At 52.0% G+C, this 12054-nt stretch overlaps 2 protein-coding genes across 2 annotated transcripts; one reads left to right on the forward strand and one right to left on the reverse strand.

Annotated features, from left to right (window-relative positions):
• Positions 1 to 7: 7 nt before the first annotated feature.
• On the reverse strand, positions 8 to 7196 carry LOC139597952 (protocadherin gamma-A10-like). The gene is made up of 2 exons (XM_071443776.1): positions 4533 to 7196; positions 8 to 70 (listed from the first exon to the last, which is right to left on the reverse strand). The coding sequence occupies exons 1-2, from the start codon at positions 6987 to 6989 to the stop codon at positions 8 to 10; spliced, it is 2520 nt and encodes an 839-aa protein (XP_071299877.1). The 5' UTR covers positions 6990 to 7196.
• A 1327-nt stretch (positions 7197 to 8523) lies between these two features.
• Positions 8524 to 10432, forward strand: LOC139597953 (uncharacterized). Its single transcript, XM_071443777.1, has 3 exons — positions 8524 to 8702; positions 9453 to 10233; positions 10334 to 10432. Exons 1-3 carry the CDS (start codon positions 8524 to 8526, stop codon positions 10430 to 10432), a joined length of 1059 nt encoding a protein of 352 aa, XP_071299878.1.
• The last annotated feature ends 1622 nt before the right edge of the window (positions 10433 to 12054 follow it).

Here is a 12054-nt window from a genome sequence, read left to right on the forward strand (position 1 = left end):
CCGGGGCTCAGCGCCTGCACCGGCCCCGGGGGCTCTCCCCGACTGCAAACACCCACAGCAGCAGCTCTGGCTTAACCACAAGTAGAAACCCTTATGATTACAGCAGCAATATCCGTGTGAGAACGATCTATTTATTTCTAGCTGCAATAGACACGGAAACAAGTATTCCTCCTTATCATAGATTTTCTGCACTCTCTGGTTTGAGATGGTATGAAAATCAGAAACCAAATATGTGTTCCAAAAATCGAGATCGGTTTTCTCATGCACAGTCAAAGACCTGAAGGGAAAATCTTAAAAGATGATTGCTAAGATGATTTAGAATTTAATTGTTCCAGTTATACCCAAGATATTCTTTGCCCATCATCTGTGAAAAACTCATGCAAATCAAAAGGACATTTTTACAGTGAATAACACTTGCAGAGAAATGTGAAGCCCAGAAGCAGTGGATGTGCTCTCAAAAAATGCCAGTGTACATACATACCTGGCAGAGAATAACAAAGTGCAAAGCACTGCAGACTCTGCCTTACACTGACTCCCCTTCCATTCTGAAAACCTTCTGTGCTTTTGGTGGAAACTCAAAAATTTGGCCTGCTACAATTACTGATTTAATATTTCCATTATTTTGATTTTCCTAACCTCTAGGCAAAAGTCTCAACATCTCCCCAATCCGTTTTAGGACTGCAAAATCAGCTGAATGGTTTTCAATGAATTCTGAAGATTCATATACAAACCCCAAACTTCCATCTGACCCCATCAGAGTGGGGGAGATATTTCAGTGCTGTGATTTTCTGCATCTTTACCACAACACAGCCTTAAAATTCTTTCCTAGAATACCTAGAAACTCACATAGGCCTAAAGGCACAAGCTAGGCAAGCTGCAGGAATTTTAAAGGACTATGAGGTCTCTCTGACTGGACTAAATGACTTTACTAAGCAGCAGAACAACAGAAATCCTTGGCACTTATTAAATCAAAGAAGCCAAGCCAAATATCTCCCACTGCCATACATGGGGCCAATCATTGGCCACTGTGACACAGCAGGGCCTGTGCAGTGCAGGAACCCACAGAGAACAGCTCCTACCTGTGTAGACCTCAGAGACACAAGAAGAATCCCCAGGTAAGTGGAATTGGACAGCAGCATTTTACAGCTACCCACTTGAGTTAAGCAGCTTTTTCATTTTCCTCACACACAACATTCTGTCTTCATTTGGTTCTCAAGGGAAGTTACTGTTTCCTGCAAAGCAGCACTCACAAGTGGGAAGGAAACAGGAACCATGGCCTTCCAGGAAACAGAGCCTGAATTGAGATCCAAGGTGGAAAATATAATTGCCACTTTCATGAACTCTCTATCAAACTATGCACTTCCCCTCTTTTATCACATGCACGGATCCACAAAGATGTGACATTTTTACATCTCTTAACATATGACAAAATTAGAAGACAGATGTACCCCCCTCACATGTCCTCATTCTACATCAGCTGTAATAACATGTCAAGAAAAGAAAACCACTCCAGCAATGCAGGGATGCATTAGGAGTGCATTCAGAGAAACTCACCCAGAGGAAATCTCAGGCCTCTCTGTGGGCAAGGAAATTCATTCCCGACAGCACTTGGAGCCCACTGAGGTGTTAGGCTGGAAGTGAGACCTTGAAATCTTGTTCTAGACTGCCAGTGTGACTTCATTTCATTAAATCTCCAGAGCTCTCATCAGCTTTTCTACTATGTGGCCTGCTCATACCCCACAGATTTGAAGGCCTAAGTTTAAAGGCCTAAGCTTGAAGGCCTAAGGTTAGAGGCCTATGTATGAAGGTCTATGCTTAAAGGCCTGATTTTAAACACCCAAGTTTAATGGCCAGTGTTTAAAAGCCTATGTTTGAAGGCCTATGTTTGAAGGCCTGTGTTTGAAGGCCTGTGTTTGAAGGCCTATATTAAAGCTTATGTTTAAAGGCGTAAGTTTGAAGGCCTAACTTGTGTCACCTTTAACAAGTACATAAGACACATATCGAATATCTAGAAGTAAGGCACTGCAAGAAATTCATTTGGAGAAAAAGCAAAGAAAAATGCACACAACCACAACTATGTGATCCATATAACAGCTAGGGAAAACTGCATATTTATACCAACCCTTTAGATATTTCAGCAACTCTTCCACCAGCCCTCTCTCTGCACTGGCACAATGCTCAGACATCACCCAACAGGGACCCCTTTGCAGACAGACACCACTGGAAGAAATTTTCCACACAACTTCTCCTTATGGAGAGCAGGGATCACAACACAGGTCCACACATATGGACTCTGCTCATCACTGATATTTGAAGAAATGTAAAATGTCTAAACAGTCATAACCAATATGCAGCTCAGTTAAAGACTCAGATCAGGATCAATACAAAGACGTCATCATTCTTCCTAAACACATGGACAGTTTTGGATATATGCCACTTTGGAACCATTCATGTGAAGTCTATGTCCACATCCCAGAGCTACCACTCACAGGGAAGAGTTGTATCAGACATGGCAGAGGATAAAATGAGTGACTTTCTGGCACGTGCTTCAAATAAAAACTCCAAACCTGGACTTTGCTGGAAAATTAGACTCTCCCATCCCTACAATCCTACCAATTTCAATTAAAAAAAAACAAAAAAACAAAAAACCAAAAAACATCAGCAGTAACATCAACAAGCAAGAGCCATTAATAACATCTGAAGGTTTTCTCAAAGTTTGGAAAAGCTTAGTACAAACACAGTGAAACTCTACATCACAACTGTAACAAGGACACATAGCTGGACAAATGACATTTCCCGCAGCATTTCTTAGACACAGAAGCACTGAAGCATGCACTGCCCTGGGCATTGCTTGCAGACAAATTCATTGGAGGATTGCCATCCTTTTCTGGACACAGGAAAAGGGCACTGGGTGTAAGTGGCACAGGCCTTGGCATTAGGCATCATTTGAAGGCACACTCACATTAGTGGATCACAGACCCCCCCTTTGCCTGCTTAAGGGCCAGTCTCTCCCTGAGGCCAATCTCTCCCTGACTGTTCACCATGAGGATGTTACAAATAAGGTTAGAAACATAAGTAAGATTCTAGAGATATTTTCAGATAGAGTTACAGGCACACCCAGGCCCACCTCTACCTGGTCAGGACAAACAAGTCAACAGATTAATCATCCCTTACAGAGAGCACACCATTGTAGAAAAGCAAGCTTATGAATCCACAGCTTGGCCATTTATAATCTGAGCATACTCACTTTATGTAGTCCAGCAATGGACCATGGAAGTTAAAAAAAACACACCTGCTCTCTCTCCAACAGGGCTTCCCCACACACTGCACCTGCAAGAGTCTCCTGAATCTCGTTACAGATTGTTTGGTTCTCTCTGATCTTTACCATTAGCAGAGGAACTCCACTGCAAAAAAAGTTGCAGAGACAACTTACCATCACTAGTATTTGACTTCGTAATGTGTGCAAGTGAGAAATAAGACAATTGCTCCCATTAAAAATTTAAGGAAACACATCTATGAATGTCTTTCCCTGACGAGTTGTAAAAATGAAAGGCATGTATGAGACAAATGTAAGAGATGTGATCAGATACTACCAGATACAAAGGCCCATTTAAGATCAGTACAAAGAAGAAGACAAGAAGATAACATCTGCAGAAATGTAGTGTTCAAACTAATGTAGATTACAGCTTTTGGAGAAAATACATAATCTAGGTATTAAAAGTAGGGATGTAATTAATTTCCTTATTGCAAAGCCCCCATTGCTACATTTCAGATTGGAATATATAGGGCTATTAATTAAATATATTGGCTATACATTAAATATATTACAATACATTATTTACATTACAATAACCTGTAAACACACCTATTCTCAATAGAACTACATTATTCTCTGTTAACCCACACATATTTGGGATAGAGAAAATTGCATTACATTATACTACAGATCAACACTGAAAACTTATCTTTCATCTTATCATCTCATCTTATCTTTTCTCTTAACAGTCTTTCACACACAGAGCCCACTATTTGCATCTCCTGCCTCTAAGATCTTGCATGCTCTGTCTCGACCTTGAACCTTTGAAAGCAGTTTCCATCAAAATACCAGATATTCAGAGGGTTTCCCTTACACATGCACCAGGATAACATATAGCCTTCAAACAGGTATCTTTACACCTCTTTACTACGAGTGGAGAAATATTGGTCTGCCAAATGCATCTCAGAGGAAAAGCAGGAAGGAGGTGGAACAGTACCTGTCTGTCAAAAGATACTGAGGCAGCGAGGATCATACGATACAGAAACAACTTCCTTTAAAAAACTCTCCAGCCAAGAGAAGTCTCCTTTATCATGCATCCCTCAAACACAGGAAAGCCAACACCCGACCCCATGTCCATCGTGGTGTAGCAATAAGACACGCGATTAGCACGTCCCTAAAAGATACTTTGCCTTCCATGTCAGCAAACAGGACTCCGAAAAGAGTAGAGAAGCAATATAAGAAGGAATAGCGGATAGAAATTGGTATGGGAACTCACCGGGACGGAGGCGGGATCCGTGGGGAGGGCGCCGGCCGGGTCCCCGTCCCCGAGCAGCGGCGCGGGCTCGTCGGGCGGCGGCCGGGCCGGGAGGGTGTCGCAGCAGCTGGCGGCCGAGAAGCGCAGGTGGCTCTTGCGCGAGTCGGCCGTGAGCGACACGTCGTGCGAGTAGGACTGCAGGAAGGCGCACACGCCGTCGATGCCCACGAAGTGCGAGACGGGCACGCCGCGCAAGGCGCCGCTGTCCGGCGGCAACAGCTGCTGGCGGTGGCAGCGGCGCAGGCGCAGCGCCAGCAGCAGCAGCAGGAAGGCCACGAAGAGGCACGAGACGGCGGCCACGGCCAGCACGAGCCAGCGCGTCAGGCTGGCGGCCGGCTCGCCCGGCGCCGCCGCCTCGTGGGCCGCGCTGCCCAGCTCGGCCAGCAGCTCGGCCACGCTCTCGGCCAGCACCACGCTCAGCGTGGCCGTGGCCGACAGCGCCGGCCGCCCGTGGTCCCGCACCAGCACCAGCAGCACGTGGCGCGCCGCGTCGCGGGCCAGCGGCGAGCGCGCCGTGCGCACCTCGCCGCTGTGCAGCCCCACGCGGAACAGCCCCGGCTCCGTGGCCTTGGCCAGCTCGTAGGACAGCCACGCGTTCTGCCCCGCGTCCGCGTCCACCGCCACCACCTTGGCCACCAGCGCGCCGGCCTCGGCCCAGCGCGGCGCCAGCTCCACGCCCGACCAGGCCGCAGCAGCGCCCGAGCCCGCCGCTGCGGCCGGCGCCGGGTACAGCACCTGCGGCGCGTTGTCGTTCTCGTCCACGATCAGCAGCCGCACCGACACGTTGCTGCTCAGCGCCGGCGCGCCGCCGTCCTCCGCCCGCACGCACAGCTGCAGCTCGCGCAGCTGCTCGTAGTCCAAGGAGCGCAGCGCGTACAGCGCGCCCGTCTCCGCCTGCACCGACACGTACGACGACAGCGGCGCGCCCCGCACCCGCCCCTCCGCCAGCCGGTAGCGCACGCGCGCGTTCTGCCCCCAGTCCGCGTCCGTGGCGCGCACCGTCAGCACCAGCGCGCCCGCCGCGTTGTTCTCCGCCAGCCGCGCACTGTAGCGCTCCTCCAAGAACACCGGCGCGTTGTCGTTCACGTCCAGCACCCGCAGCGCCAGCACCGCGCTGCTCTGCAGCGCCGGCGACCCGCCGTCGGCCGCCCGCACCGTCACGTTGTACTCCGACACCTGCTCCCGGTCCAGCTCCTTCGCTGTCAGCACGCGATAGTAATCCTCAAAAGATTTCTCCAGCCGGAACGGGACGTCCTTGTCGATCGAGCAGCGCACCTCGCCGTTAGCACCCGAGTCCCGGTCCTGCACATGCAAGAGTGCGACAACAGTTTCCAGAGGGGCATCCTCCGAGATCTCGTTAAGAGCCGACCTCACCGAAATCTTGGGAACGTTGTCATTGACATCTGTCACGGTGATCACCACTTTTGCAGTATCAGAGAGCTCTCCTCCGTCATGTGCTTGAACCTCAAATTCGTGGGAGGAGATTTCCTCGAAATCCAAGTCGTCCTTAACAGTTATTTCTCCTGTCTCAGAGTCGAGATTAAAATGTTCTGAGGTTCGGTCTGAAATTTTATGGAAGCTGTATTTCACCTGCCCGTTCAGACCCTCGTCGGCGTCCGTAGCTGTGATAGTGACGAGGGTGGAGCCCACGGGCACGTCCTCGGGCACACGCACCATGTACTCCGCCTGGCTGAACACGGGCGCGTTGTCGTTCGCGTCCACCACGGTCACGCGGATCCGAGCCGTGCCCGTCCGTGCCGGATCGCCGCCGTCGCTCGCCCTCAGCACCAGCTCGTGAAACGCCGCCTCCTCCCGGTCCAGCGCCTTGGCCAGCACCAGCTCGGGACGCTGATCGCCGCCGGGGCCCGCCTGCACGGCCAGCGAGAAGTGCTCGTCACCGCTCAGCTCGTAGCTCTGCAGGGAATTCAGGCCCGAGTCCGGGTCGTGAGCCTCGGCCAGGGGAAATCGCGACCCCAGGGCTGTCATCTCACTAAGTCTCAGTTCTTTTTCTGCCTGTCGAAAGCTGGGCGCATTGTCGTTAACATCCGTTATCTCGACTTCGATTCCGTAAACCTGCATCTGTCCCTCCACTATCAGCTCACAGCGCAGCACGCATTTCTCCACCAGTCGGCACAGCTGCTCTCTGTCGATCCTCTCTGCCGTCACTAAATGTCCCGTCTTCCCGTGCAAAGCGAAATACTGCGTCGTACTTTCGGAGACAACACGGACGGCATTATCGCGGATCTCCGGCAGCTGCAGCCCCAGGTCCTTGGCCACGTCGCCCACGAAGGAGCCCTTGGGCATCTCCTCGGGCACCGAGTAGCGCAGCTGCCCCCACGCCGCCTCCCACGCCGCCAGCAGCACGGCCCAGAGCAGAGCTCGCTGCCGCCGGCCCCAGCGCCTCCCCGCCGCGCACATCTCCGCAGCGGCACCGCAGCACCCTCGGGAGCTCTCCTCCGCCGCTCACCGATCTGGTTCACGGTATCGCTCCGGCGCTCTGCCCCGGCCGCTCCTGTCAGGCCCTTCTGAGCCCCTTCAGCACCGATCCGCACCGCGGGGATGATCCCAGACTGCTCCGCCGCCGACTCACACACCGGGACCGCGAGAGAGCCGGGCCGCAGCGGGCGGGGCTGCAGAGCACCGAGCTTCCTCTCGCTCCTCTCGGTCAACAGCGGCGCCCGCAGCCTCCTCCCGGCACTGCACGCAGTGAAATGCAATGTATTTATTTTAATACGACGGACGGAGGATTACGAGTCCTAACACAGTAATCAAAAGCAGAACTTTCATCACAAATATTTGTAGAAGACATGATGAAATGACCCGCGCAAGGGTAGCGAAAGAAATCCGTCTCTGATATACAGCTGTAGGTTACTTTATCACTCTGTGCCAACTCTATTTTCAGCTACCCAGGATGCAGGAAAACTCCTGTAATGAACCTATCCAGTTTATACGTAATTATATTCAATCAAGTTATTCTATGATCACAGGAAGAAGTTTTTATTTTCTCAGAAGTTAAGATGTAAAGGGTTGATGCTCATTAGCAAAACCTTGTTCTAATTATTGCGTATTCATGTAGCTATGGCACATTTTCAACAAAATACTTTCAGGCACAGCTGCACACCTTAGACTCTGATGGCCTTTGATAAATTTTCAAGTATACCCGATTTAAGTGTCTAAAGTGTCAATTGGCGAATCCCCTACACATTTGATATCTATATTTGGATCTTAGAGCCTTATTATCCTTTTACACAGACATTTGTAAGAAATACTGGGGAGGGAGGGGTGGAAGGGCGACCCACCTAAAAAACAAACAACCAAATTTAAAAAAACCCCTAAGAGAACGAATTCTCTATACAGAGTCCAAACACCTCTCTTTTTATAAAATGGTAAGAAAATAGGCTCGGAAAAAAAATTACGATTTTTTCCCGTTTGAGACCTCAGTCTTCTTTTACACCTGTGTATGAAAGAAATATTAGGAATGGTTAAAAAAAAAAAAAGGGGAACTACGAGCCAGAATGAAAAAAGGAAACTAGCAAAAATAACTCGCCTCACTAATGGTACCACTCCTGCCATTTCTGCAACAGTGTTCACGCAAAAGATCAGTGACTGTCTCTTCTTGTACTCTGGATGGAGAAGCTGTCACTTTTCTATCCATGAGAAACGAGTCTTTATGGAGTCCAAGACCAAAAAACGTTAAACAAGGAAGTATGTGGCCAGCTTTTAACCAGGTCCCAGAATACACTTTCAGGATAAACAGATCATTAAGGAAGAATCTGCAGCAGGCTAGTATCTGCATTATTTCCCTGATTCCTTCACGAAGAACCACGAATCTCCTGCACAGTTATGATTCCCCATCACAGTTATTAATTAATACGATTTTAGTCAGCTCAAAAGATGTAGACAAAACCTCTTAGATGAATCGGAAGCTGTGGCCACGGCAGAATCAAGTGCTATGGCTAATTGTCTTTTCTTAGAAAAAGAAATCACCCCGATTTTCATTTCTTCTGGGAGACATGGACCAGCCATTCCCACCTACACCACCCGGGGAAACCCAAGGAAAAGAGAGCAACGGTTCGGAAAGATCCAAGGGGAACAGCAGGAACAGAACAGAAGAAGAGAAGAGAGGAACACGTGGCTCTGCAGAAAGAAGTGCAGAGATAAATAATGACGTGAATAATTAAGCAACCTCGCCTACCATTCCTGAAGAAAACTTATCCCCAAATACACTCGACACTCTTCCAGAAGGGAGGAACAACCTGTAATTTCTTCTTTCGTGTTGAAAATGCACACATCTCAGGAAAAACCCCAAATAACAAGCAAACACATGCCCCATCCTACCAACAAACCAAAAGTGATAGTTCCCTTTACTGAATTCTGTCACGCAGAATCAGCAGATCTCTTTCTGCAGAGCAAGAATCTGCGTTCTCCATTGAACTGACAAATAATTGTTTAAAAACCTTTTAAAAATCACGACTGGGAAGTATATATCCGTCCCATAAATGCTGCCTTTTCTGCAGCAGCATTTCGTCAAAACATGGTACACTTGATGGCAATTTTAGAAACAGCATTAAAACACAGTTTGCATCAAGCAAAGAATAACAGGGGGAAAAATAGTCAACCTCACTAGACCGACAACATGTGAAGCAGTCTTCTCCCAAAAAACGGGAGGGCAAGCAGAAAGTTAGAACAACATATAACTTCTCAACCATTAGAGCCAGATGCGTGTTCCCTTTTGGAATAAATACTAAATAGTATTGACCAACAGGTAATGTCTAGATCCTGACAAAGGTATCAATGCGGGAAAAAAGATAAAACCTGTTAAGAAAGGCTCAAGAAAACAGGTTACGGTTTTACAGACCTGCGGTGCGTCGGGATTGGTAGGTACCCCTCCCTCGGCGGCGCTGCTGCTCAGGCTCGGCTTCCCCAAGGGCTCCCCATTCAGAAGCTCCTCCGCCGACAGGATGGGCACCGGCGGCGGCGGCGGCCAAGCGGCCTCGGGCAGGGCGCGGGCGGGCGGCGGCACGCACAGGTTGTAGGAGTAGGGCAAGGTGCCCTCGCAGAAGTCGGCCGGGAAGGCGGCGCCGGCCAGCGAGAAGCGCTGCGCGCCCAGGCAGCGCAGCACGGCGGGCGGCCCGGCCCGGCGCAGCCGCGCCAGCACGGCCAGCGCCACGCTCAGCACCAAGAGCGCCGAGAGCAGCGCCAGCGCCAGCACCAGGTAGAACTGCAGCTCGGCCGCCGCCGCCGCCGCCTCGGCGCCCGCCGGCCGCTCGCTCAGCTCCGGCAGCGCCTCCTGCAAGCTCTCGGCCAGCACCACGTGCAGCGTGGCCGTGGCCGACAGCGCCGGCTGCCCGTGGTCCTTCACCACGGCCACCAGCCGCTGCTTGGCCGCGTCCCGCTCGCCCACGGCGCGCGCCGTGCGCACCTCGCCGCTGTGCAGCCCCACGCGGAACAGCGCCGGCTCCGACGCCTGCACCAGCTCGTAGGACAGCCACGCGTTGCGCCCCGCGTCCGCGTCCACCGCCACCACCTTGGCCACCAGGTAGCCGGCCTCGGCCGAGCGCGGAACCACCTCGAAAGGCGCCGCCGCCGCCGCCCCTCCCGGACCCTCTCCCGCCGCCGCCGCCGCCGCGGGCCAGAGCACCCTGGGCGCGTTGTCGTTGCGGTCCAGCACGAAGACGCGCACCGTGGCCGTGGAGCTGCGCGCCGGCGAGCCGCCGTCCTGCGCCCGCACGGCCACCGTGAACTCGCGGCACTGCTCGTAGTCCAAGGAGCGCTGCGCGTACAGCGCGCCGCTCCGCGCCTCCACCGACACCAGCGGCGCCGCGCCCGCCGCGCCCGCGCTGCCGCCCGCCAGCCAGTAGCTCACGCGCCCGTTGGCGCCCGCGTCCGCGTCCCGCGCCTGCACGCGCAGCACCAGCGCGCCCGCCGCGTTGTTCTCCGCCACGTACGCGCTGTACGCCGCCTCCTCGAACACCGGCGCGTTGTCGTTCACGTCCGACACCTCCAGCACCAGCTCCGCTCTGCTCGACAGTGGCGGACTGCCCCGGTCTGTGGCAGTGATGGTGATATTGTAAGCAGAGACGTTTTCTCTATCCAGGGCACTGGCTATTATTAGTTTGTATGTATTCTCTGATGAAGTTTCTAATCTGAAAGGCAAATTTCCGTCCATTTTACAGCTCACCTCTCCGTTTTCTCCCGAATCTCTATCCCGGACATTGATCACAGCAACAACTGTGCTCGGGACTGAGTCTTCGGGTATGGGGTTCAAGATAGGCAGGAGGGAAAGTGTTGGGGCATGGTCGTTTACGTCTATAATGTCTATGTGCACTTTGGCATGTGCTGTCAACCCGCCCCCATCCTTGCCTTCAACACTCACTTCATAGTATTTCCTTTGTTCATAATCTAAGGGTCCTGTAACCTTCACCTCCCCTGTCCTAGGGTCCAGAGTGAAGAGCTGGCGGATACTTTTTGCTATGTCACTGAAAGAGTAGGTAATTTCTGCATTTGTACCTTCGTCATTGTCAGTAGCTTTCACCTGAAAAGCTAAGGAGCCCTCTGGCAGGTTTTCCATCAGTCGAACAGTGTAGATTTCTTTGGTGAATACTGGTGGGTTGTCGTTTGCGTCGGTCACGTTAATCTTAATCTGGGCGGTCCCAGATCGGACTGGATTCCCACCATCCACTGCTGTCAGTATCAAATGGTGGTTTCTCTGTTTTTCTCTATCCAAGATTTTCTCCAGTACCAGTTCCGCGTGTTTTGTCCCATCAGGGCTCTCCTTCACTAAGAGGGAGAAGAGTGGGCTGGGGGTAAGTTCGTAGTTTTGTAAGGAATTCACTCCAATGTCGGGGTCTCTGCCACTGCCCAGAGGGAACCTGGTCCCAGGAGGCGTCGACTCGATAATTTCTATGGTAACAAATTCTCTGTCAAACTGCGGCGCATTGTCATTGATATCCTGGATAGTGACACTCACATGAAATATGTCAAAAGGGTTTTCCACGACCGCCTCCAAACTGAGGACACAGGGCGACACGGCTCCGCAGATGCTCTCTCGGTCTATCCTGCCATTTACACGCAGATTTGTGTTATCTTCCTCCAGAGTGAAGAACTGCTTTTCGTCACCAGTGACGATCCGCAGCCTGCGCGCCGGCAGCTCGTCCGCGCTGAGCCCCAGGTCCCGCGCCAGCGGCCCCACGAGCGAGCCTCTGCCCAGCTCCTCGGGGATGGCGTAGCGGAGCCGCTCGCCCGCCGCCCGGCACCACACGCACAGCAGCAGCAGCAGCAGCGCGGCCAGCAGAGAGACCCGGCCAGCGCCTGCCCAGCCCTGCGCTGCCGATCTGACCTCCATTCCCTGCTTTCCTGAAGGGTATTCTGTGGACGAGTAAAAATTAGCCTTTCCGGGTAGCTGAAGCAGTATTCGAGAGAAATAAATAGAAGAAATCCCTGTTGCCGGTCGGAGGACGGGCTGGGAGGACAGAGTCGAGCG

Source organism: Agelaius tricolor, unplaced genomic scaffold (genome assembly GCF_023055355.1).
Source record: "Agelaius tricolor isolate 1412-34295 unplaced genomic scaffold, bAgeTri1.0.p SCAF_18, whole genome shotgun sequence".
NCBI lineage: Eukaryota > Metazoa > Chordata > Aves > Passeriformes > Icteridae > Agelaius > Agelaius tricolor.

Bases quoted from the DNA above. Each gene is read 5' to 3' on its own strand.
- LOC139597952 (XM_071443776.1), bottom strand. From the start codon at position 6,989: ATGTGCGCGGCGGGGAGGCGCTGGGGCCGGCGGCAGCGAGCTCTGCTC. The intron at 71-4,532 runs GTGAGTTCCCAT...CTTGTGGTTAAG, and splicing joins CGGATCCCGCCTCCGTCCCG to CCAGAGCTGCTGCTGTGGGT.
- LOC139597953 (XM_071443777.1), top strand. From the start codon at position 8,524: ATGGCTAATTGTCTTTTCTTAGAAAAAGAAATCACCCCGATTTTCATT. The intron at 8,703-9,452 runs GTGGCTCTGCAG...CGGGATTGGTAG, and splicing joins AGAAGAGAAGAGAGGAACAC to GTACCCCTCCCTCGGCGGCG. The intron at 10,234-10,333 runs GTCCAGCACGAA...CACTGCTCGTAG, and splicing joins CTGGGCGCGTTGTCGTTGCG to TCCAAGGAGCGCTGCGCGTA.